Below are 26,777 nucleotides of genomic sequence, written 5' to 3' on the forward strand. Positions count from 1 at the left end.
GTTGACTCCATTCGTTTGGTGCTTTTGCTCTCATGATAGTAAGGTCGTGGCGAGCTCCAGATTTACAAATTTTCATCAGAAACCCATGGAGGAAAAAAAATATTTTCCCAAGAATAAATATTTTCTAATTGGCTCCCATTGTGTGTGGATTAGGCCAGGCACCCACGCTTGGGGCAATCCCTTGGTCACCAGAAAACGCATGATCCACCTTGCAAGTCCTAAGTCTTGTGCCTTCTCCCGGACGGGGATAGAAGGAGCATCTTCAAAACTCCACGATGTGGGAATGAGGATGAAGACCGTTGGCTTCTCATGGAAAAGCAAGACGCATTCACCAGTGGGAGTGGGAATGTTTGCTGGGCAGGCAGGAGGAACAGGGGACTCCACAGGGTAGAAATGACTAATGGCTTCATTCACTGCCACAGCTAACAAAAATAATAGTAATAACATTAAGAAAAATGCTTATTTTCTAAGTGTTCCTTATTATACCTACCCATACAAATCCGTTCTACACTCCCAGCGTTTTGAAAATGTATCCAGCCTGCTTTACCCAACCCAGAAGGAAAAACTAGCTCTGAGGTTTGAAATTGGTAAGTATGAGATTCCCAGAGGATGGGGTTTTTAGCGGGACTAAAACCCTTCCCTTAGCCCTCAAGTCCACACCGTATGCCCCAGTGCTCACACACTCATGCACACATACTTCCCTCGGTGCTGATGGGCTTAGAGAAGGTCCATTAAGTGAAGCTCATTTCAAGCGCAGATGGTCCCAAGTAGCTTAACGTTTGCCTAGTGGCCAGACTAAGTGATTTCGGATGGCCTTAGACTTCTGATCACATCCATGCAGCCAGGGAGGAAATGAAACCTTGTTTATCATCTTGATAAACAGTCCCTTTCAGTGCCTCTGGACGCTGTATGTAACTCGGTAGAGTCAAATACTATTAAATTGTCATCACTGTCAAAAAGAGAAGTAATAAGTTTTTCTACCTGAGTCATAGTTAATGACTTCTACAATGTGTAACACAAATCAGAGCTTCTGTTTGTCTGCTTTCCCCCAAAATGTGTGTTTTCTGAGATTTCTGGCTGTGAACGTGAGGCACAGTCTCATGATATAAATAAGTATATACTTTTATTATCACCTCTCAGCGAAGCCAATAAAACATCAAGATGACAAGGGCCAGGTTCTTGGCTCAGGTGAGGTATGTGCACGGAGGAAACTAGGAAGCTCTATCTTGTTCTGGTTCTCCCTGGAAAGCGTAGATTTGAAAGACCATATTTCACGGGTGAAAGCCTCGGAGAGTCTGCCTCCCTAGTTACCATTAAACATATTTATAGAAGTCATTTAAACACTCTTAAGGGAGTAATATACTACTTTTACTTTAATCATCTTAAAGAGTAATTTATTAGTCGGATTAGGCCGCATTAAACCACACCAACTCACCACCCCCAAATCTGATTGGCTCATACAACAAAGGTTTATTTGTTCATCTGGCAGCATGCTTGTTGGGTTCAAAAGTGGGGCTGTGTTGATAGACGTCACTCAGGGACTAGCATTGCTGGGGGAGCCACCATCTAAAACCAAGGGCTGGGCAAACTCTGACCCAGACATCCTGTCTGCTTTGTCCTGCCAATGAGCTAAGCATGGCCTTTACCTTTCTAAATGGCTAGAAAACCTCAAAAGGAGAATATTTTGTGACCCATAAATATTGCACGAAACCCATGTTTCAGTTTCTATAAATAAAATTTTTTTGGCATACAGCCACACTCACTGGTGTAAGTATTGTTCGTGGCTACTTGCCTGATAAAATAATAGAGTTTGGTAGGTGCCACAGAGATCAGGTAGCCTACAAAACCAAAAATATTTACTATCTGGACCTTTATAGAAAAAGCGTGCCGACCCCTGACCTAAAATATTTTGGGTTGGGGACACCTGGGTGGCTCATCCGGTTAAGCCTCGGACTCGTGGTTTCACCTCAGGTCATGCTGTCACAGTTTGTGAGTTAAAGCCCCAGGTCGGGCTCTGTGCTGATGGTGCAGAGCCCCCTTGGGCATCTTTCTCCCTCTCTCTCTGCCCCGCCCCCTCTCATGCTGTTTCTGTCTCTCTCAAAATAAATAAATAAACTTAAACTAAAAAAAATATATTTCTGGGGGCGCCTCGGTAGCTCAGTCTGTTAAGCGTCCGACATTGGCTCAGGTCATGATCTCACGGTTCGTGAGTTCGAGCCCCACATTGGGCTCCATGCCGACAGCTCGGAGCCTGGAGCCTGCTTCGGATTCTGTGTCTCCCTCTCTCTCTGCCCCTCGCCTGCTTGCATTCTGTCTCTCTCCATCTCTCTCTCTCAAAAATAAAATAAAACATTAAAAAAAATTTTTTTTTTTATATTTCTGGTTATCACACCAGCAAGAAGAGAGCCTTGGTGAGTCTTGCATAGGGAATTAAAAACTCATCACGGTAGTGATAAGTCACTTTCATTAATACAGAAATAGTCACATGGCCCCACTTCCCACAAGGCGACTAAGAACTATGCATAAGTCCAGGAGGAAGAGAGCCAGAGAGAGTCATTTAGCACTCCTGCTGGCTGCCAGAGCTAAAACTAATAACAGCAAGAATATTAATAGGAGGAAATTGCATTTTTCTCATACTTCAGGCACTGATCCAAGTGTTTTGCCAGTGTTTACTCGCTTCATAGCACTTCACAACAACTTCATCCTGAAAGTACTGTTATCTTCCCCATTTTACAGATGATAAAACTAAGAATGAAAAGCTTAAGTGATATTCCTGAGGTAAATACAGTTAATCAAGGGGGAAGGCAGTATTTCAACCCAGTCAACAGAGCTCTAGAATCCCATCCAAACACTGGACTCTTACCATCGAACCACATGCAAACCCCTGGGACTCATAGAAGTGCCAGTGACTATTTCTGTATTAATGAAAGTACAGTAGAGACAGCTCCCTGACAAAACCCTTAATTGTAAAGTTCAGTAGATGCAAAATGCTACTTTTTGTTTTTGTGGGACGGATTTCCATAACGCCTGATAATTCAGGTAGGATTGTGTGTTGGAGATTCATGTGGTTTTCCTCCAGATACTGAAGGAGGAACTTGTAGTTTAAAATCGCTTTCTGACTCAGCAGGGGGACCCCCTGGTGGGCATCAGACCCTCAAGTAAGATCACTTCTTTCAGAGGAGAGTATTTTACAACCACTTTCTTCCTGGATTAACTCAAGGTGTATCTGTCTTCCTGTCTTTGCTTCTCGGCCATCTCAGGAATGTTGTTGCACGAGCATTTTTGTTGTTAGCGTTGTGTAGCTTGTGGAAGACATGTCAAAGAATACAGTCATGGCTTTGAGGTGATAGATTTGGAGCCATTCTCTTGCCTGCTTTATTTTGTTGACTATGCTTTCATGTTTTCCTAATGGAGTTTATGCATAATTACCACCCATGTTCCTATTAACATCCATCATACTTACCTGTGAAGGATAATGGAAGAATCTCATTTTAAGAGAATAAAACAAGTGTATAACTGTTGTTGGACTTCCACCTCAGAGAGTATTCCTATCTGTATACCATTGAATAAATGCTGGGAAGAAACCCAAATAGAAAGATGAATAAAGACATAGGAGCAGATAAGATTCAATATAGACAACATATCAGACCACCCACCATTGACAGGACATTCTGGAGCCTGCAAGGCAAATTCTTCCATTTTTCACCCTTTCAGAATTCTCTTCCTTTATCAAAATTCTTGTGAGAAGTAACCGCCTCCAGTGTTGTCTTTAAAACTGGGTTTCGTATTTTTATGTTTGTCATAAGAATAATGTTAGCTTTTATTTATAGTATGCTTACTGAGTGCTGTTTGGTATATTAATACACAATTTCTAATTCTCCTAATATCCTGCAGAGTTGGGCATTTTCTTTATGAAGGACCAGAAGTTAGAGATTACGATTTGTTCCTAGTTATCCAGCTAGTAACCCATATTGTGTTATTTGAAATATTTAAATATTAATGTATTCAACCTTTAAGGTCAGTGTTTCACGTAATTTTAGGGGAATTATTATAATATTATAATCAGAGGAGTTGCTCATGTAAAATAAGTTTGACTGTCTGTTTGCTAGAAATTGTTGCCCTATCATTCCCAGCCTGGAAAGCTAGCAATAGAGAAGAAAACCTGGTAACCTACCACCTAGCTGGACTGGTGATTTTGGTTTAGGCAAAGGACTTGGGGGGATCCAAGTGGGATTTAGATGAAGAAAGTTGTACCTTATAGGGGACCAGTGGACATAGCTACTCCTCTAATCCTCATTCCCTTTTAACCCTTGCCTTCATCAAAATAGTGGAGAGGCACTAGGGTGGCTCATTCAATTAAGCATCTGACTCTTGACTTTGGCTCAGGTCATGATCTCACGGTTCATGAGTTCAACCCCATCTTGTGCTCTGCACTGACAGTTCAGAACCTGCTTAGGATTCTTTCTCCCTCTCTCTACCCCTCCCCTGCTCACTCGCTCTCTTGAAATGAGTAAATAAACTTAAAAAATAGTAGAACACAACTTATTTATTTTACATCCTCTGATATCCAAACCACTACTGGGGTTTGCCCTCTCTAATGCTATCCAAGGCATCCCTGCTGGAAAAAGAGTAAAAGTTGTGTAGTATTTAAAGAACACTAATGACTGAAAGGTGTTCTTCTTACAAGCTCGTTGGTACATCTTTGGGTAAAATTTGTTTCCGTGTTGTTAGAGAAGTTCTTAAAAATAATTTTTGCAGTAGAGTTTCATCATATCCTATGTGTAAGCCATTTTCTTCCTTAAAAAAATAAATAAAGGAGAAATCTTGGGGATGGGTGATAAGCGCATTGTGGTATTTCATTACTTTTAGCAATCTTGTTTTAGGGGAATAGCAGGGTCTAAATGTTTCCCAGTGGCCCTGACTGGGAGTAGGGATACAGGTGTGAAGAATGGTCCATGTTAGTGAAATGAGGGAAAAAATGAGAAGGGTCACATTTTTTCTCAGTAATAATCCTGATTCCAATAGTATTATTAAGAGCAGAATGCCTTTCAGAGCTTATTCCTAATGAGGTATTATTATAGCTGCCTATACTTATTTAATTCTTATACTCTCTCATAGTCCTTGGAACAACTCTATGAAATTAATGCTATTATTATCCACATTTTATAGACAAGAACCTTGAGGCATAGCATGCAAAATGATCTGAAGCAGCAGATCCAGGACTTGAATTTTGGCAGCCTAGCTCTAGAATCTGCGATCTTATTCATTATGCTATATTGCCTCAAACAGGGCTTCCCAGCCCAGAATTTGTTCTTTTTTCTTCCATTCATCTGTCTTCTATGTACCCCAGAGCCCTAGGAGGGAGGAGATGGTAATTTGTTTAATCTGAAGCATAAACAAATCAAGCAGCCATTTTGCCCTCCTCGACCAAAACATGCTTAAGGATCCATTAGTGTCTCTCTTGTCAGTGATTTACAGACGAAGACACTTGGAGCTTCCTTCCAGTCTACTGGGTCAATAAAGCATTTTTAACAGAGTCTTAAATATGCATTTCTGACAGCCACTACCATACATTCCAACAGAGCTATTTATAAGGTCTTGATCAAGAAGCCCTATAAAAGTGAATCTCAGAAAAATCTGTGCTTTGTCTCCTACGTAACATCTTTTAAAGAAAGGAACCATTTGCAATGAAATGAAAATGGAAGGATCTGAGTAATTATGTCTGTGTTAACATTCCTTGCTATGTTTTATTCATTTCCTCCAGAAGTTGCCCTCAACTATAAGCAGATATATCCTGGCTTAACTCTTAATGAGGACTAAAGTTTTCTTACAGTTATTATTATTTTTTAAAGTCTGTGTGTTTATTTTGAGAGACAGGGAGAGAGAGGCGAGAGAGTGTGTGCATGCATGCAAGCAGGGGCGGGAGCAGAGAGGGAGAGGGGGAGAATCCCAAGCAGGCTCCACACTGTCAGCACAGAGCCTGATGCAAGGCTTCATCCCACAAACCATGAGATCATGACCTGAGCCGAAATCAAGAGTCAGATGCTTAACCGACTGAGCCACCCAGGTGCCTCTCTTATGATTACTTTTAATTGCAATTTCATTTTCCAGTCATTTTGCTTAGAATAATAAAAAGCTTGTCTTTTGTACGTTTTTGGCATTACCCCAAACCAAAGTTCCAAGTAGATTTTTCTAGAAGGTATATTAGGTCATTTCTTTGCAAAAATTACATCTATCACTCAAGTTTGTTTTCTTAAAAGATCTCATAGTGAATATTCAAATAGGAATAGGTCCCCCAGAGATGGTTAATTTATATTATTCTTTCTTCTTTTCCCTTCTTTTATTTCCTCTTTTTTTACTTTCTCTCTCCCCCTCACTTTTTTCCTTCCTTCCTTTGTTCCCTCCCTCTCTCTTTACTCCCTTCTTTTCTTCCTCCCTCCATTCTTTTTTTCCTTCTTTCTTTCCTTCCTTCCTTCCTTCCTTCCTCCCTTCCTTCCTTCCTTCATCATTCAGTCATTTAGCAAAAGTGATACTATTATTCTAGGCACTAAGGATAAAGAAGTAAACAAGATGTGGTCCCAGCCACGTGGAGTATGTAGCCCAACAGGATAGACACATAGTGAACCAAACATTTTTATTGGGAGATACACTGCAAAGGAGAATTTAGGCTTGCTAAGAGATCATACCATGGGGATCCAAAGCTAGTCTTTGGGGAAGAGATTTATTCAACAAATGTTTACAGACCAAACCTGGACCAGATTCTAAGGCAAATACTAGGGATAGAGTGATAAAAAAGAAAAATTGCTACCCTCACCCTTTATAGGAAAAGCAAGACATCGTTTGAAAATGCCAAAATAATACTTTGTGATATTATTGTGGGAGAATTATGTAAGGTTGTAGAATCATATAGCAGGGGAATCTAACTCACTGTATGGTTCAAGGATACTTAAAGAAGATCCTAATGATGAGTATGGGGGGCAAAAAAAAAAAGAATAAAATAAAAATATAGTACAGGGTTTAGACTTACAGTCTCTCTCTTTTTATTTTTAAGATTATTTTCTTCTCTTGTAACTTTGTACTGTCCCCTAGCATTTCCTTTCCCAGAAAACCCAGTGTTGTGATAATTTTGAATTACTTGGCTATGCTTAGTCATTGACATTAAGCCATCAACACCAAAATATACTAGTGAATGTCAAATTGCCTGGCAGATGAAAAGGATTAGACATAGCATTTTCCGATAAGTGCCCATTCTTAAGTGGCTGACCCAGTTTGTAGCCCAGAGCAATCCAGTTGCTTGGTATGAGCACTGTTAGATGACCATTCCGGGAGCAAACCCTGTTTTATGATGGCAGCCTTCAAGTTTTTAGCCATCTGCTTGCCAGTCATTTCTAACCTCATCATCCCTTTCATTCTTAACATATAATTGTCATCAGTGGGGACTCTTTTTAAGAGAAATGTTACCCTTAGCAATTCATCTTCTTTGTGTTTCCTCACATGTGCAGGGGAAGACAGTGATGTATTGAGCTGGGAAGGAGGGATCATTGCTAGGAGCATATTGGGCTTGGCATTTTTTTCAACTTCTCCAGCTCAGAGAGAGTTGCTGCCGCCAGAAATAATCTTGAAATGCTGTCTTTCCCCCCCGTTTTTGGATATTAGAAACTTTCTCTTCCTGTTAAAAATAGGTTTTGATAATGTACTCAGAGGTCTGACAAACACAAGAGAAAAAGCAGAAGGGAAAGTGGAGAGCTGACCCATAGAGCTTCCCTACAGGGGGCTGCCATTGCCACTGGGGTGAAATGGACAAATGGAGTGAGAAGCAAGGCTCCCATTTAGACAATTTGTGGGAGAGGAAGAACTGAGCAATAGATGTTCATCTAACACATCTAACATTTTGGATTGACCCATGTGAGCCGGGTAATTACTGTATTTACCTTCTAATCTAAAAGAACTATGAGGCCCCTTATGAAGTGCAATTTAGGATATGAGGCTAATTTCTTTTTTTAATTTTTTTAAAGTTTATTTGTTTATTTGAGAGAGAGAGAGAGAGTTGGGAGAGGGAGAGGGAGAGAGAGAGAATACCAAGCAGGCTCTGCACTGCCAGCACAGAGCCAGCCCGATGTGGAGCTCAAACTCATGAACTACGAGTTCATGACCTGAGCCAAAACCAAGAGTCAGACAGTTAACTGACTGAGCCACCCAGGCAAACCATGGCTAACTTCTAATATTGTATCTTAGATGTTTTCCCATGGACAAAGTCAAGTGATGATACAAGTAATAATCTGGAAATTTCTGAAGAGTACAGAAAACCTTCCTAATGTTCTTTGTGCCCCATTCTTTGCTGTTAGCTAATAGGTTACCTCATTGTCTTATGTGCTAGATATACAGATGCTGGGTGAAATCCAGGTAAAAAGCCATTTTCCAGATAATCCATAAGCAAAAAAAAAAAAAGGGAAGTTCAATTTATGGAGCACTTAAATGACTGCTGTGAGCGGCGATAGATCATTTTGAAATCATTTTGACTTGGACTGAGATAGAATTTATGAATGGATTGGCATTGGCACCAAAGAAAAGTCTGAAAGACATTTACATGATAAATATTATCATTATGAGTTTGTAATAACCTTGGCAGTTAGGTTTGAAGTGACAGTTAACTAGATAATCTTTAAATCACAGATAAAATCGATTTAAAGGGACCATTTTCTAGCTTCTGGAAAGGGTTATGACAAATCTTACTCTTCCTTTTCATCATCAGGGACAAACCTGAAGAATATTTTGGTTTGCAGTCCCCTTGTTCAAGCAGCCAGCTTGATAGAAAAATTCTATCCCTATGGTTATAAGAGAAGTTCAGAATTTTATTTCATTTCACAGGATTTGATCAGCTTCTCATTGTGTCTTGGGTAGACCAAAGTAAATGTGGGTTCCTTATATAGCCAAGAAGTAAAAAACACATAGAAATTGGGAGGGGGTAGTTGATCTTACAATCTTACTATACACTACTACACCAAAGGCATCCAAGCTTCTCAAGAAACAGTAAGTTACATATTATTTGGCTGTGTAAAAATTCATGACCGGCTCATACTAATCATTCATTTTGTTCAATCACCCATCTATCCATCCATCCAATAATATTTATCATTTGATATTAGCTTTAGAGGGCTGATCATCAGCTAAACAAAGTTGTTTCCACTTTTTCCTTTGCAGAAGCATTCCTTTAAGGAATGGATTCTTGGGGTGCTTGGGTGGCTCAGTCGATTGTCCAATTTCAGCTCAGGTCATGATCCCAGGCTCATGGGATCTACTCCTATGTCAGGCTCCATGGTGAGCGTGGAGCCTGCTTAAGATTCTCTCTCTCTTTCTCTTTCGCCCTCCTCTGCCCCTCTCCCCCTACCCTGTCTCAAATTTAAAAAATAGATTCTTGTACTCAATGTCAAAAACAACTAGAGGTGCTTCTCATTGTCTCCAGTAGAAGTGAACCCTCTTAAGTAATTCATAGAGCCCCTAAAAGCATAACTTAAAAACTTACAAACAAAAGACTAGAGATACAAGTGAGCCTTTTCCTGTCAAAGATCTAATATTTTTATTTTGTCAACCCAAGTCATTGGACCAGGGTTTCATGGTCTGGATAGATTAACTTGCTCTGGTTGGCTGTGGCCAGGTCAGTCACAAATATAAAACTTTGGAGTCAGGAGATTTGGGTATGACAGGTCCAATAAGACTTTCTGAATTTTAGGGTCCTGTGGGCTCCAGAACCTGGTTGCATATTCCACATTGGCTTACCTAAGCAGTCAGTGTAAAATGAAGCTATAGTTCAAGCTGTCAAGATCAGGTGAGCCTGTTATTTAGAGCAACACCTCTCTGGCTTCCTGTGTGCAAATCCATCATCCATGAGCCTGCGGAAGACGTGGTCTGGGGTCACTGACTTTATACACAAGGTTTTAATGCAAATGGAGCGCTTGTCAATTCCCAGTCTCTGAGTTCTTCTCCCCTTTTCACAGAAATGTCAGCATGTATGCCCGAGTGGGGCTAGCGAAAGAGCACTGCATATGGGGTCAGAAGATCTGGGCTCTGGTCCACACGCGGCCAGATAATAGTTATCTGGGTAGTTAAAACATGGGCCACTTTTTTAGCTGCTCTTGATCTCAGTTGTGTCCCCTGTAAATGGGGGTAATCATAACCTCATTGGGCTCTAATAAGCATAAAGGAAATGGACGATTTATCATGTGTCTATCATGGTGTCAGGAAAATAGTAAGTACTCAAGAAATGGTTAACTCCTATATTCCTATTGTTATCACCTCTACTTATGTGGCTGTGCCATTTGCCTGGTCTAAGTCTGCCTCCTCACTAGAAAATCAGCATAACAATAGTCCTATTTCTATCTGTGAACTACTTTGCAAGTAAATTGAAATATGCACTTAAATGTTTAAGAAGTAGACAATAAGGGTCCTTGTCCTTGAGGATATTATATTCTGAGAGGGTTGGGGGACATATAGACAATAAGGTAAGTAAATAAACTACTGACAGTAATTGAAAGTTACAAATAGTCTGGAGGTGATGAAGATAAGGACATGGAGCAAAATAAAGGAGATAATGAACGCTTTCTAAGAGAATTATGGTTTAAATAGGGTAGTCCAGTGAAACTCTGAAAAAAACGACACTTGAGAAAAGATGTGGAGAGAGTAAGGGAAGGCCCAATAGATTTGCTAAAAGAGTGTCCCAGGTGGGGCATAGTTCAACTTGTCAAGAAGATCAGAGGAGCCTCTTAGAGCAGTGCCTCCCTGAGTTTAGAGTAACCCTCAAAAGGGACCACGCCTACCATTTGGAGGCAACAGCTTGCAAGACCAGTGTCCCTAGAGCAGAGAGATGGAGGGAAGGATAGGAGCAGATGAGGGCAGAATATAATTCGAGGAGGAAGCGTGAGTTGGATACTTAACCTTGATAAGCTTCCTAAACGTAGCTTCAGACTTCCTTCTGCAAGAACTTCCAAAGAATGACAGCTTGTGACAGGATGCAAAAAAGCACCTTTGGGGTCCAGCAGGCCCAAGTCATGCTTGTGTAATTTGGGACATGTTATTCAACCTCTCCGAGTCTCAGCTTTTCATCTCTAAAATAGGGGCAAAACCTGTTATAGTTGCTGCAAGTTTTGTCAGTAATGTGGGTAAAGTGCTGAGGACAGTGCCCAGCATCCATCCAATCAGAATCCAGTCAATGTCAATGAGCACTTAGCTGGTGCAGAACTGTTCCTTTGGCTCATCTACAAGAGTGTTGGGAGAGACTGGCTTTGGGCCTCCAGTGGCCACCTCTCTGTCCACATTATTTAATTCAGGGCAACAATCTGGATGATTTGGCATGTCTGTCACTGCCTTAACTGTAAATCAAATGAGAGTCAAGATCTATCCTAGAAGCTTTTCTATGGCTTATGCTATTTTTATTCATAAATGTTGCTCTAGTCTTCCATTAAAGCCAAGTGGTGACTTAAACATTGGTGGTATTTTCATAAAGTGTAGAACCAGCTATTACCGAATTGACTGAGGGTACTTACAACTGACAATTACAAGTTAAAGCAACCTAATTGCCCTTATCTGGGTGAAAGAATGTAATGTGTGATTAGCCCTATTGTTTCATTAACTCTCATCCCAATGAAGGGCTTGTGGCGACAGTGAGATACTCTTCCCATGATCCAAGTTCAAACCCCCTTATTTCCTGCTCAGAATTTTGTATTGGCCTTATGTTTCTTCTGCTTTGCTACCTTGCACTTCTCCAATTCCTCCCTAACACAGCAGCCAGGATGGTCAGTCACTCTTGAACAATATCTAGATCCTTTCAGTTCTTGGCTTCAAAATCCCCGTTTGTGCTTTGTTCGAACAGAATCACACTGAATACTCTTTCTGGAGAGGGAAGATCTCTCCAGTTTAATCCTATGTCAGGTCCTTAGTTCATCTACCCTAAAATATTTTTTTAATGCCCCGACCAGCTCCTTAGAGAAATGACTGGTTATAGGACTGGGACGGGAAATATACAAGATGAGCCTGAGGCATCGTGTAGAGTCAGAAAGTAAGAAAGTGCTCAAAAAAAAAAAAAGGTGAAGGGCAAGCAACATGGGGAGACAGAACACAACAACCAAATGAAGGGACTGAGAGTGGCCAAAACTGGAGCATTCTGAGCAAGAAAATAAATAACGTAGTGTTGGGTTATAACCCAGTGTGTAAAATAAACATCTTTGAATCCATACTGATATGAATGATTAAGTAAATAGATGAAAAAGAAGAGACAAATCTGTCATGCACAATTCCCCGTAATTTTAGTAGATGCCTCAACCTCACAGAGGTGGAGCCTGACTCTCTACTCCCTAAGTGTGGGCTGTACATAGTGACTTCCTTCCAAAGAGGACAATATGGAAAGGCAAGGAGGAGAGTGATGTTATCTGGAGGGAATCTGACCAGCCCTGCCTTAGCCAGGTGATCAAGGTCAACATCAAGAGTGGTAAGTCATGCTGATAGTATGTGCCCTTTACCTCTGTGGTCTTCCTCCAGAAACACATAACCTCAGTGTAATCATAAAAAAAAAAAAAAGAATCAGATAAATCCCATCTGAGAGACATTTTCCAAAATACCTGAGCAACACTTCTCAAAGCTATCAAAGTCCTCAAAAAGGAAGGACTGTCTGAAACCATGATAGAGAACTATCATAACCAAGAGAAGCCTAAGGAGCTATGACAACTGAATGTAATGTGGCATCTTGGATGGCACCCTGGAACAGAAAAGGACATTAGGTAAAAACTAAGAAAATATGAATATAGCATAGACTTTAATTAATAATAATGTGTCAGTGTTGGTTCATTAATTGTAACAAATACAGCATACTAATATACGATGTTGGCATTAGCAGAATAGAAATAGGAAATAATAGGGTGTGGCATATGGGAACTGGCAGTATTAGCCTAACCAATTTTCTATAAACCTAAGACAATTCTATATTAATTAAAACGTGGTTCTAAAAAAAGGCTGTGACCTTTCACATTAGTGAAATGCTTTCCCTTCATCATAGCCTGCTGAAGTTCTCCCTTTCAACTCACAACTTAAGAAGCCTTTCAATAATTTGGCTGAGTGAAATAAGTCAGTCAGAGAAGGACAGGTACCATATGCTTTCACTCATATGTGGATCTTGAAAAACTTAACAGAAGACCATGGGATAAGGGAAGGGGAAAAAAATAGTTACAAACAGAGAGGGAGGAAGGCAAACTATAAGAGACTCTTAAATACAGAGAACAAACTGAGGGTTGATAGGGGGTTGGGGGAGAGGGGGAAAATGGGTGATGGGCATTAAGGAGGGCACTTGTTGGGATAAGTACTGGATGTTGTATGGAATCAATGAACCATGGGAATCTACCCCAAAAACCAAGAGCACACTTTACACATTGTCTGTTAGCCAATTGGACAACAAATTATCTTTAAAAAATAAAATAAATAAATAAGTAAATATTTTGATACTCAAAAAAAAAAAAAGAAGCCTTTCAAATTCTTCAAAAACAAATGGGTCTCCCCTTTGGCCTATATCCACAGAAATTGCTACTTGCCTTATGGTGTTAATTTTAGGTAATGAACTTCCTTCTTCATTCATTCAACCAACAATTATAGTGTACCTACAGCGCTTGTTGACAGTAAGGCTTACCTGGGCCCTGGCCAAGCTTTCAAATTGCCTGTGGTCACAGACGTCTGGTTACAGTTGTGTGAGACAATGTGTAGGGTGCTAAGAGAATGAGCAGTGGCAGCAGTGAGGACGCTTTCTTAAAGGAACTGACCTTTGCATTTAGTTCAGAGAAGAGTTCATGAGTGAACACATTTGAGTTGTGGGTGGAGGGTGGAAGGATAGGAAGTAGGAGGAAGTATTCTAGGACACACCATCTTTGCACAGTCACTGAGGCAGAAAAGAGGAGGAAATTGCCAAGGAAATATAATATAAATGTGACCAGATATAGTCATAGGTAGCATATACGGACATTCGGCCGTGTGTCAGGCTCAGTGCTCACCCCTCTACGTGTGTTATCTTGGTGTGCACTCATGCAACCCTTTGAGGCAGGTGTTACTATTTTTACCATTTTACAGATGAAGAAACTGAAGCACACAGTAAGAGGCAGAGCTGAGATGCAGACGAAAACTGGCTGGCTCAAAAGCCCAAGCTCTTCCTGCCATTGAGAGGAGGTAGAATTAGTTTCACTTGAACCAGAGATTCTTTTGCTTCTTTCCTATTAAACCAGGGTTTATCAACCTGGGCACTCTTGACATTTTGAGAAAGATAGTTCTTTGGTGTAGGATCTACCCTGTGCATTGTGAGTTGTTTAACAGCATCCATGGCCTTCACCTGCTGGATGTCTGTAGCACCTACCCTCCACCAACAATGACAAATAAAATACCTTCAGACTTTACTAAATATCACTGGTGGAGAGGGCAAATAGCAAAATCACCCCATCCCCAGCCCTGCCTTGAGAATCATTACATTATTTTGTGGGTTCTCAGGGTAGGATGGGGCCATGTCTTAAGTCTTTCCTGACTTCTGTCTTCCTTCCCTCCTCTCCTTCTCTCCAGTGTTTCCTAAGTGCCCCCTGTGTATGGGCTGAACCCATGTCCCTAACAATTTATCACAGAGTGACTTGTATACAGTGGTTGCTTAACAAATACTTGCTGAATTTATGCCAACTGGATCCTAAATGTTACGGGTCCATTCTTGTCAAATAAAGAACATTCTTCGTAACATAAAACTTGATACTGGGGAAGTTAATTTCTGGTTTCCGGGTACTTGGAGTATCTTTAGTGTCCCTGTAGAGCTATCCTACAGGCTGGCAAGACCCACCTGAATGCTCACCAACATTTAGACAGACCCAGCAGTGCACCTGTTAAGAACCTAGTGGAGAGTGACATACATTAGGTTGCCAATAAATGTTGAATGCATGGCTGACCTGTAACAATTAAGTGAAGCCATATGCCTAGCTCTGTAATTTGAGATGCCATTTAAAGCACATACCTATTTTCTCCAGCAATTCTTTCTATCATTTTTTGGATGAGATCTGGATTTGGGAAATGACTCCCCAACTAGATTTTCTATTCAGCCCCCTTGAGAGTAGGCGGGCATTGGGCGGGAGAGCTCATTTCTGGGCAGTTTTCCTGCCACCGCTGGTTCTGTATCACTGGAGTGTCAGTTGCTTGTCATTAAGCGGGAGCTCAGAGAATTCTAAATGGAAAGATAACATAGGATTGAGCTCCCAAAATATAATGCATTTAAATCAGATAGACTCTTTATTTTGTGTTAGCGCCAGGCATTCCCTGGTTCACCGCTTCTCAGCATATACAGCCCGGAATCGTTGCCTCTTGAGCACTATTCATTGGTGGTCTTTGGTGCATTTGAAGTATAGGGCTGTACTACCTGTCTTCTGCAGGACTGCACGTACCTACTATAGAATCTTGTATACATGTGTGTATCGATGTTACAGAGAGAGGGTGAGAGAGAATCCCACAGTAATTATACTTCCTGGAAACTTTTTCTGTAATTTCTCTTACTTTCCCCGACCCCTCCACGTGTACCCCCACAGGCTTTAATGGCCCCTCTAATCAGTGTCCCTCTTCTTTCTGTCTTGCCAGAAGGAGGGACATGTGAAGTGATAGCTGCACACAGATGTTGTAATAAGAATCGAATCGAGGAGCGATCACAAACAGTCAAGTGTTCCTGTCTGCCTGGAAAAGTGGCTGGAACGACAAGAAACAGACCTTCCTGCGTCGATGGTAAGTGGCCAGTTTTACATCTATCCTTAGGTGTTTATGGAGGTGTTCACTGCGCGTAATAAATATTTTTTGTTTCATCTACGGTTCAGGATAACGAACAAGGTGCATCCAAAGAGTTAGACGGCTGTACAAATGCCCGTCCTCAGCAGACTTTGAATTCTTGTTTCTCTGGCTGTGGAATTGTCGCATAGCTCTATTTTAATGTTTTCTTAGAGATCAAGGTACAGTAATTTTTCAAGTCAAGAAATTGGAGGGCCCCATTCATTTCGGAAGTAATTTTAGATGAGGTTATACATAATGATGATGGTGACGATAGTACTAAAGATAACAATACCTAACATTTACTCAATGCAAATATAACGAGCATTTACTATATGCCAGGCACTGCTCTGGGTTTATCACATACATTCGTAAACAGATAGAGATGCTTTGAATGCTTACGATATGCCAAGCAGTGTCTTAAACACTTACCATGCATTATCTTATTTACACCTCCCAATGATCCTATAATAGTTCCCTACTGCTGTGTAACAAATTATCCCCTCAAACTTAGCAGCTTTAAACAGCAAACATTACCTCACAAGTTCTGTGGGTCAGGAATTCAACTGAGCTGTGTGTGACTGGCTCAGGGCATTTCATGTAGTTGCAGTCAAGATCTAAAGGCTTGACTGCTGCTGGAGGAAGGTTTTAAGATGGCTCACTCACAAGACTGTTGGCATGTGAACTCACTTCCTTGCTGTGTGGTCCTCTGCAGAGGAGCTCAGTGTCTCACAACATGGCAAATGGCTTCCTCCAGAGTGAGTAATCCAAGAGAACAATATAGAAGCCACAATAACGTTCTCTTTCATAATCTAACCTCAGAAGTTACCCTTCATTGTTTCTACAATATCATATTGGTTAGTGAAGTCATCTCCATTCAATGTGGGAGTGAACTATCAGGACTTGAAGGCCAGAAGACAGGGATCATTGAGACAGATACATTTTTCCTCCCATTTCAGACATTAAGAAACAGAGGCTTAGAAGGGTTATGTAATGTTCCATTGGTCCCATGGCTGACAAGTTGTAGCTTGACTGACTCTTAAGCCTAGAGTAACTAACTGTAATACCAAGTCTTGGCCACCATCTTTAAAACAACTTTGTATGTCCTAATAGTTGAGCCAAGGCTCACAAGGACCACAAATATCTCTCCCCATCTTTATCTTTCATAATTTTAGAGCCAAGTGTGAGGTGATGTTCAAATTCTTCAGTAAGAAAATCAGGACTCAGAGAAGTGTGTCACCTGCTCAGGGTCACACAACAGCAATTAGACCCTGAATCTCTTGGCTTAGGATCCCTGGTTGTACCTCTAGAATGTAGACAGAGCAGGACACCTTCTAGACTGACTTGTGTTATTTATTTTCATTATTATGTGGTTAGAAAGAGAAACAAACTCAAGCTACACCAAGTAAAGTTGTTTTTTAAGAAAATAGAAGAATCCTGGGGAGCCCAGTTATAGGAAACCTCATGGGATTCAATTCATAAATCCTTCAAGTGGAAGCCATCTTGTTTTCTTTGTTCATGGGACACACATTTTTCTGATCTCTGTTCTCCTCATTTTTCTCTGTGTGAACTGGTTCCCTCTTCCAAGATTTTAGCTCTTGAAGCCCCATAGCTTAGGAGCTGGCGTCAAGTTCTTATTTCCATGGTGCCAACTCTGATCTCATGGGGATCACAATACAGCCCAAAAATATTTGACTCAGTTCCTTTGTTTTAAATGTGTTCTCCAAAAAGACAAAACATACCTGGCTCAGCCTGGGTCACATGTCAACCTTTGCCCAATCAGCCATAGCCAGAGAGCCGTACATGTGGCACGTACAGCTGCCCATCATGTACCAAGCTTTTCTTTTTTCTTTTTTCCAAAGGATGTGGAAAAGCCAAGTTTGGGAATATACTAAGATCAGTAAGTTCTCAATTAAGGCATTTTCAGTGGTCATTTGGCACTATTTGGAGACATTTTTTGGCCTAGACATCTGTTGCAATTATGGGGGTACTATTCACATCTGATGGGTAGAAGTCAGGGATGCTGTGAAACATCTTACAGTGCACAGGCCAGCGCCCACAGCAAAGTATTATCAGGCCCCAGACGTCAATGGAGCTGAGGTTGAAAACCTGCGCTATGATTATTTATTTCTTGTAGATCGCAGTCAACACGGCAAGGTACCTCCAGTGCAGGAAAGGCAAGCAGCTAGTCTAGAAATGCTGCTTTTCTTACTTGCAGGAGGAAACTCTTGGCCCTTGAAGCCAATAAATATTGTAAAACCGTGATAGTTTCTCACATTGTCTGCCAAAGAAAAAAACATCGAGTCTGTTCACTATAAATCTCCATTTTGTTTCCAGTTCATTTTTATCTCTAATGATCTAGAAATAGAATTGCCTTCAGGATTTGGATGTAAGACACAAAGAACAATACATTGTTTATGCTGGCAGAGGGGGAAATGGCATCTGGCCCTAAGTTTCTATGAGAAGTTAAAGCACATGATGGTAATATTTTGTCTGTTGGAACAAGTGTGCTTGACTTTGGAAACTCTGAATCCTTTAAGGTGGTAGGTTCAGGCAAGAGGGCTATTAGTCCCTATCTTCCAAGCAAAAGTCTATAAAATATAGAGTATTCTATAGGATCAAGCTGATGATTTATGTTTTCTAAAGCATTCCACTCTTCCAAAATCCTTGACTCCGTTGGCGTGTCAGAGTAAAGTCTACATGTTACTCTGGTCAACATTGTTTTTATGGGGGCGCCTGGGTGGCTCAGTTGGTTGAGCTTGGTTTCGACCCAGGTTGTGATCTCATGGTTATGAGATTGAGCCCCATGTCAGGCTCTGCACTGAGCCTGGAGTCTGCTTGGGATTCTCTCTCCCTCTGCCCCTCCCCTGCTCCTACTTACTCTCTCTCTCAAGATACATAAGTAGATATTAAAAAATTATTTTTATGAGCCAAATCTCCTCATGCAAATTAAAAATGAAGCATATATATAAACTAATAATCATTCCAGTGTAGTTATTACGATCACGAGCTGTGCCATTAGACAGACATGAGTGGAACTCAGCTACACCAATTACTAATCGAATTACCTTGGGCAAGTCACATACGCTTGTTACTTGTTCCTTAGCTCTGAAATGGAGATGGTAATTGTTTCTACTTCTCTAGTTTGGGATGAGGATTAAGGAAGTCAAGTGTGTTTTGCATAATGTCTGATTCCCATGAAGTGCTTGCAGAATGATGGCATCTGTTTCCTATCTTACTAATAAGTGTGGGTAATACTTGGAAGAACACATTGCTTCACAAAGTTGTGCTTCATTGTAATCAAACACGGTAGCATTTTAGTGCCACCTTTTCCTAAAACTGCTTCTCACTGATTATCCTGGAGTTCACTAATGCTGGTAAGTCATCTTCAGGAATTCAAGTTTATTATAGGAATTCTGAAAACTACAGAAATAATCCATACCTTAAAATCACACAGGATATTATTGCTCAGAGATTATCATTACTTTGCAAGAAAACATGTATATGTCCTCTTTGGCTTAACCCGTTACTAAAAAGAAACTCACGTGGTAGGTATTTTATTGAACTAAAATGTTACAGTGCTTTTTATCAACAGCTTGTTTCCTTTAACATGAGGTGAACGTTTCCCAATTTAAAACATATTCTTCAAAAACATTATTGTTAATAACTACATGGGGCTTCAGAGGTGGATATAAATGATTGATCTATTTCCTCCACTTTGGCATATTTACAATGTTTGGCACACTTCTCTAAGTCTAAAAATGGATGGAAACCAGCTTCTCCCCATAACAGTAGTTGACAACCCATACACCATATTTGTCCTGAATATATTCTGTTGTACATAGTGCATTTCCCATGTAAGCATTCCAATTGCTGTTATTTACTTTCCTCTGAAATTACAGGTCACTTGCCTTCCATAGCATTTTCAAAACCCGACAAACAGCTATGATTTTAAAATAAGCATATATTGTATTATTCAAAATCGGAGACCAGATGATTTAAAATGGGACATACATTTGCAGCGTAATCTTAGCAACTTATTCAAAAGTAGAATATAGGATATTGGGAAAATTTTTCAAATAGTGGCCTTTGAGTTTAAAAAGTATATTCTATCACCTAATAAGTGAAAATACCAAAAGAAACTCTCAACACTAACATTCACTCAATTTTGTGATATGTATAAAGACTTTTTCAAGTGTTATGCTCTTGGATTTGTGCCTAGCACTTTTCTGACCAAATATTAAATCATTACACTCTGATTCACACCCTCTTGTGTCTTGTTAAGTATTCTCTAACCCGAAAGGAAGGCACCTTCCTCACTATCATTGTTAACAATAATAAAAATAATGGCGGGGCACCTGGGTGGCTCAGTTGGTTAAGCATTTGACTCTTGATTTCAGCTCAGGTCATGATCTCAAGGTGGTGAGTTCGAGCCCCTGTTGAGTTCCCTGCTGGGCATGGAGGTTGTTTGGGATATTCTCTCTCTCTCTCTCTCTCTCTCTCTCTCTCTCTCTCTCTCTCTCAAAATAAATAAACATTTAAAAAATTGATGGCTAATATGTTCCTGAAGGCTCACCATGTATGTATGATTCAAGTCGTTCAAGTCTCTGTATTCATTTAACTCTATCCCCAACCCCTGAAAGTGTCTCCTTCTCTTACTTCCCTTTTGCCTGTCAGAAAATTGAGGCACAGAGATTCTGTGACTTGCTAACCATCACGCAGCCAATAGTGGCAGAGCCAGAAATCCATCCCGGGCTGTCTGACTCCAGGGCCCTATTTACCAAATGTGGGCAAACAAGGATGTAACATAAACACACGTTCCCTTCCAAAGCCTTAGAGATACCAAAATCTCTAGATGAGAAGAGGGGGGAAGCCCAACTATGTGCAGACTTTCAGAAACATCCAGTCCTTTGGACCATACCTGCCCCTTCCCTCTCTGTGTCAGAGAGGATTGACAATCCTTTCTAAGGTTGTAGTCATTGAGCAATTAGAAGCATTTTTATAAATAGTGATTTCTGTTCTATGGAATGATTGAAGTGTCATGGAGATGGGGAAGTGGCATAAAATGACTATTTTATGGGGAATTTTTCATGTGGTTTTCTCTCTTTAGGCTTTTATTCTCATGCACTGTAAATGTGAAAAAAATCATTCAAGTACTAGTTTGTAGAGAAGGGTTTTTAATTCTCTGTAGATTTTGGCATCAATCTTATTAAGAAGAGTCTACATGATAAGTTCATAGGCCTTTCCTTTTCATTCACTGTGAATTCTGACCATTTCTATGACTGATTGCTACAAACATTGTCTGCTATTGTCGTCTTTTTATACTGGATACCGGCCAGAAGCGACTAGCTTACATCACAGAACTTCCTAACTTTCACAGCTATGGAAATCCCAGATTTTTTGTTTGTAACTAAGATTTGTGTACAGTTAATGTAATGGAAAAGTAATGATATTCCTGCTTATTTCTGTGAAGACACAAACCCACAATATAAGAAGACATTTTACTGCTGGCTCATCATACATAACCTTTAAGATAAGAGCAAGCAAGAAAGAAAGATACACAAATATTCAGACCCAGAAAAACAGATAGACTTACAGGGAAGGAGACAGACAGTGAGAGAGGACATACAAAGAGGGACAAGGAAAGGGGGAGTCAGAGAAAAAGAGGTGTAAAAGAGACATGAGACAATGAGTGCTTAGAAGGTATATTAAACATCTACCTATGAAATAGCTTTATTCATTTGTCCAAACAATTGTTTGTATTCACTCTCACAGTTATGACTAATTTTAACAAAATGAAATCTACTTGGTAGATTGAGACTTTGAATGTTTTTTTCAAGTTGCATGATAAGAGATTCTGGAACCAGAATATCTGTAAAAATAGCTTCTGGAGATTGCTTCTTTAGAAAAACCATGATAAAAGTTTCTTGACCACATACCAACACATTCCCTAGAGGCAGCCACGGTCGAGAAAAAGGTCTGATAACTGAAGGAAATTTGAAATTCAGCAATAGTTTTCTGTAGAATGTTATGAAATATATATGAGAAATACTGCATATAATAACCCCTTCATAGCCATTCAAAATACGATAGCATATTAAAGGCTCTGAGAAGTTCTGTAGACAAGAAACTTGTTCAACTTTGACCCATTATGTCCCAAACTTCCTTGACTAGAGAACCTTTTTCTTTTCAACACTTATTCATATCCTGTAGACCTAATGTTCCATGAAACAGACTTTGGGCCATGCTGGTATGGACTTTATGGACTATGTTTTTGTTTTTGTTTCCAGGAATTCCTCTTAGGTCTTTTGAGACTAATAATTCCTATGCCAGTAGCTCAGTGTTTTTCCTAAGACTGGCTAACCAAGCATCGCACAACGGGTCTTGGTGGTATGTGATTTATAATATCTCTGTGACATGTCAGGCTCAGCTGCAGTTTGGAAATCATCTAGGGACCTTCCAGAGCAAACATTGTATGAAAAAGCTTAAGCCCTTATTTTTATTCACAAATATTAACCGTTTTCAAGAACAAGGGAAGATGACCTATTTTGGTTCCGCCATTTGTTACTTGTCCACACAATGAAATACGAAGATAATGAATTGCTGTGGTGGATCGGGATGGCACAGCAACAGTCTGTGGTCCCTTCATTACTGTCTCTGTTAGAAACCTGCTTTGTTCTTTCAAGGCAGACTCCAGCTTGTTTAATAGATGGGACGGTGAGCTCAGTTGGCTTCATCAAGAGGCATTTCTGAAGGGAGATCCCACTGTTATTGAAGAGGGTCTACTAAAGGATCATTAGTAAAATTGTGGCACATCTAGGTATAATTTCTGAATTACATACAAATTTGCTTTTGCTCCCCTACTTGGCACCTAGTCCTGCCCAGGTACGTGAGGGATCCAAGCCTCCATTAGCGAGAGGAAGGAGAGAAAGGATATAGAGGAACTGACAAAGCTTTTTGTACCATCTGATAAAAGGTCTGTCCCTGCATTTGTTCCTTTGCATAATAAAGACAACAGAAATTCAGCTTTCAGGTTTTCCCATGCTTCCTTTTTTTTTTTTTTTTAATGTTTATTTGTGTGTGAGAGAGAGAGAGAGAGTGTGACAGAGTGTGAGCAGGGGAGGGACAGAACGAGAGAGGAAGACACAGAATGGGAAGCAAGCTCCAGGCTCTGAGCTGTCAGCACAGTGCCGGATGATGTGGGGTTCGAATCCACAAACGGGAAGGTCGTGACCTGAGCCCAAGTCAGATGTTTAGAGGGAGCCACCCAGGTGCCCCAGATTTTCCCATGCTTCTAAAACTAAGACTGGATGTCATTTTTTTTAAAGCAGCAGTTGCCAAATGGTAGCCCACTGGCAGAAACTACCCTCAGACCTATTCCATAGGTTGGCAGAGTGATGGGGAAACCTGACTGTGTGCCTTTCAAAGGGACACTCCAGTTTTTCCTGTGCCTCTCCACTTTCTATTACACACCTGGCTGTGGCCCTCTGATGTGACCTGCCTGATCCCTGACGATAGGGGAATCCATGCTTCTTGCTGAGAGTCATTTCCCTGCTATTCTCATTAATAAAAAAATTAATTTTCTGGGGAAAAAAAAACCTGCTCTTTGATATCAAAGTGATATACATAACTTGGCATAAATAGAAGTGTACATACACAAAAACAGCAGAGAAAGGAAGAGTAAATCCCCTTCTCCCCTTTCCCATTGAACCTCTCACATCTTAATTGCCAGAAGCATCCACTGTTACCAGCTTTCTGTGCATCCTTAGAGAATATATCCATGCCCCCGCAGGCCTGTGGATAACACATACATACAACCTGATAAATCAGAATGGTGTTATATAACTGAAACATTGTTCTGAATCTGTATTTTTTTAGCATAAGAAAATATCTTCCAATAGTTGTCTTTCAGTGAAAGAATGGGCGGTACACATGGAAAAGATGTTCAGCATCACTCAGTTGAAGAAATGTAAATTAAACTCTGAAATGTAATGTTTCATCAATCAAATAGGCAGAGATAAAAAGTTTGGTGATACCCAGTATTAAGGAAGGAGAGAAAAATTACTTATAAATCATACTCAGTGATAAACAGCTTACAGACTCAATTAGTTAGCCACTTTTCTTTATTTCTTTCACCAGAAGAGAAGATAAATAGGAAATTTGGTAATGAGACTGGATGTTTGGGGAACATAATATGAACTATGTGTGTTTTAACTGTTCATGGTGACTTTATTTAGCAAGAGTTCATGTGTACATCATGCCCTGCATTTCTTCAATAAGGTCAGGTTCATCCATTTGGATATCATCTAAGACATCTTCTAAGGATTTTGATTTCATTTCCATGGGAAAACCATATATGAAAGTATATTTAGAGCATACACCTGGACACAAATGTAGGAAGTCCATTGTAAAGTCCATTAATGTAGCCACTTGGGAGATACAAAATTCTCTGCACAAGTATTTGTAGTGGTGTGTATGTCGTGTGTGTGTGTGTGTGTGTGTGTGTGTGTGTGTGTGTGTGTGTAATCATGGTACAACACCAAATTCTTGTCCCTTATCTAGTTGGAATGTACTTCCTTATACAGAATTCCAAACTCATTAAGAAAATTTCCTGAAAGTAGCTCCAAAGTCATTCATTTCCATTTATCTCCAAAAAGCTTAGATGTTTTCAAATACCTGTTCTTGTCTGATATGAGAGCACTTTTAATCAATTCTTATTTCTTTCAAAAAAGGGGAAAAATGTTGTTCTAAATCTAAGGAGTCAGCTCCTCATCCCTCTCCAGCTGGGCCTCAGCCCAGATAAGGCAAGATTTCAGGGTCCTGTGTTATTAATGTGCTGTCCATATGAATAACGAGCAAACCTTCTGAATTATTTCACACTTCTAGGAAAATCTATAGCCCTGTCCTTCCGCAACAATGCTGGAAGCCGCTCAGGATGTTGGTACATTTCTTTGTGGAGTGTTCAGATATCTTCATCTAAGAATGTGGTAAAACTTATGTCCCCTTCTGAAGCCTGTGCAGAAATTTATGCAGGTGAATAATATTTTGAAAAATTAATGATGTATTCCTCAATACACCCAAGCTAGTGGAATTTTTGAGGGCCTACTTCAAACCCAGACAACAAAACATGAATCACCCACTAACCAGAGAATAGAGGCCCAAATATTTGGTGTTTAAGTTCAAAAGCCATTCCGAGACTCCGATACACAATGGAAGAGTTCATTTATTCCTCCCCCCAAGGTAATATGATGGGTCAGCTCAGGGAGGGAGAAAGAAAGGAACACTTGAGGAGGAAAAATGTGGTCCACTGGAGTAAAGGCTGCCTACCACTACCACCAGAGTTGTGTGTCACCACCTATAGACTCACCTATCCAACCACCAGCCAAGAGAGCACTGTACATGATAACTCAACACACTGTCTTCATATCCTTTTGGTTGCCTTCCTGGGAGACCATCCACAAACGGCAGCTAGCCTGTTGCATCCTGACTCTCCAACAGCAGTCATAACCACCGGAGTCTTAGCCTTCCATACTGCATAGGTGACCTCCAGGATGCTTATGAATTCCCGGAAGTGGAAGGAGGAACTTAGGCTCCTTAATAGGTAGAGTGGACATAGAAAAGAAATTTCATGCACCAACTACCTAAGACTAGATTTCTCACCGAGCTAAGACATTGGTGGAATACTCTTACCTTCCCAACCTACCTACTTCACGTATAATCCCTGATATTATTTGGTACTTTCATCACTGTATCATTTTTTTTTTCATTTTATTTTTTAAGTCATTTCTACACCCAGTGTGGGGCTTAAACTCACAACCCTGAGATCAAGAGTCGCACACTCCACCAAGTGAGCTAGTCAGGCACCTCCCAAGATTGCATTATTTAAACAATTCAATGGAAAATTCAATGGACTCAAATTCAGCTCTAGCTAATATTACTTAGGCTGGTAAAGTGATTGCGTGGTTAACCAGCCACTCCTTCAAAGGAAGGTCCCATTTTTTCAGATTTAGAAGGGCCTGCATGCGCCTCCTCAGAAGGTCTCATTCATCATCTCCTTTGGTGCCTACACACCAGATTTGCTTTCTGCTGGACACCTGTTCTCATCAACACTCTTCAGAGTGCAGGAAACCTAAACACTCTCAGTAGTGGCTCAAGTGAGAAGCCAAGTTATTGTGAGACTCTACAGGAGTCCAAGCGCAGAGATTACTCCATAGCGAGACTCAAGGAAGCTAACACAGAACCAGGACACGTGTGCTTCTCATAGTTCTGTCTCACACATGATGTCACCTTTCGTCTGGGGACCCTTCTGGATATTGGCCTTCTCTTTTCTCTGTGGATGAGGGAGGTTAAGTCTGTCCATGTTAGCTGGAAACAGTCCTGTCAACTGTATGGTCACTAGTTATAGTACTAGTTTAAAACTGCTAGTTATACTGGCTGAAAAGTATCGAGTCCTCCTCTGTGACAGCGCCTGTGTACTACATGTGCAGCCATACCTTACTTTATTGAATGCCACGGATACTCCATTTTTTACGAATTGAAGGTTGGTGGCAACAGCAACTTTTCTCCAACAGCATTTGCTCACTTCATGTCTTTGCATCACGTTTTTTGGTAATTCTTGCAGCATTTCAAACATTTTCATTATCATTACATTTGATGTGATGCTCCGTGATCTTCGAGGTTACTAGTGCTGTTGTTTTGGGGGGCAGCATGAACCACACCTGTTAGATGGTGAACTTAATAAAGGTGTGTGTTCTGACTGCTCCACAGACCAACTCTGCTCTCCCATCTCTCTCCCTCTCCTTGGACCTCCCTGTTACCTAAAATGCAACAATATTGAAATGGGACCAATTAATAATCCTACACTGATCCCTAAGTTTTCATGTGGAAAAAAAAAAGTCACATCTCTCACTTTAAATCAAAAGATAGAAATAATTAGGCTTAGTGAGACATGTCAAAAGATGTGT

General features: G+C 40.4%; 1 protein-coding gene across 1 annotated transcript in view; it reads left to right on the forward strand.

The window, feature by feature from the left end:
- TAFA1 (TAFA chemokine like family member 1) overlaps window positions 1–26,777 on the forward strand; it is a 503,134-nt gene that overhangs the window by 368,603 nt on the left and 107,754 nt on the right. The window contains exon 2 of the mRNA XM_042929933.1: window positions 15,634–15,774. Coding sequence (XP_042785867.1) covers window positions 15,634–15,774 — 141 coding nt within the window. The remainder of the gene's footprint in view (window positions 1–15,633; window positions 15,775–26,777) is intronic.

Source organism: Panthera leo, chromosome A2 (genome assembly GCF_018350215.1).
Source record: "Panthera leo isolate Ple1 chromosome A2, P.leo_Ple1_pat1.1, whole genome shotgun sequence".
NCBI classification, from domain to species: domain Eukaryota; kingdom Metazoa; phylum Chordata; class Mammalia; order Carnivora; family Felidae; genus Panthera; species Panthera leo.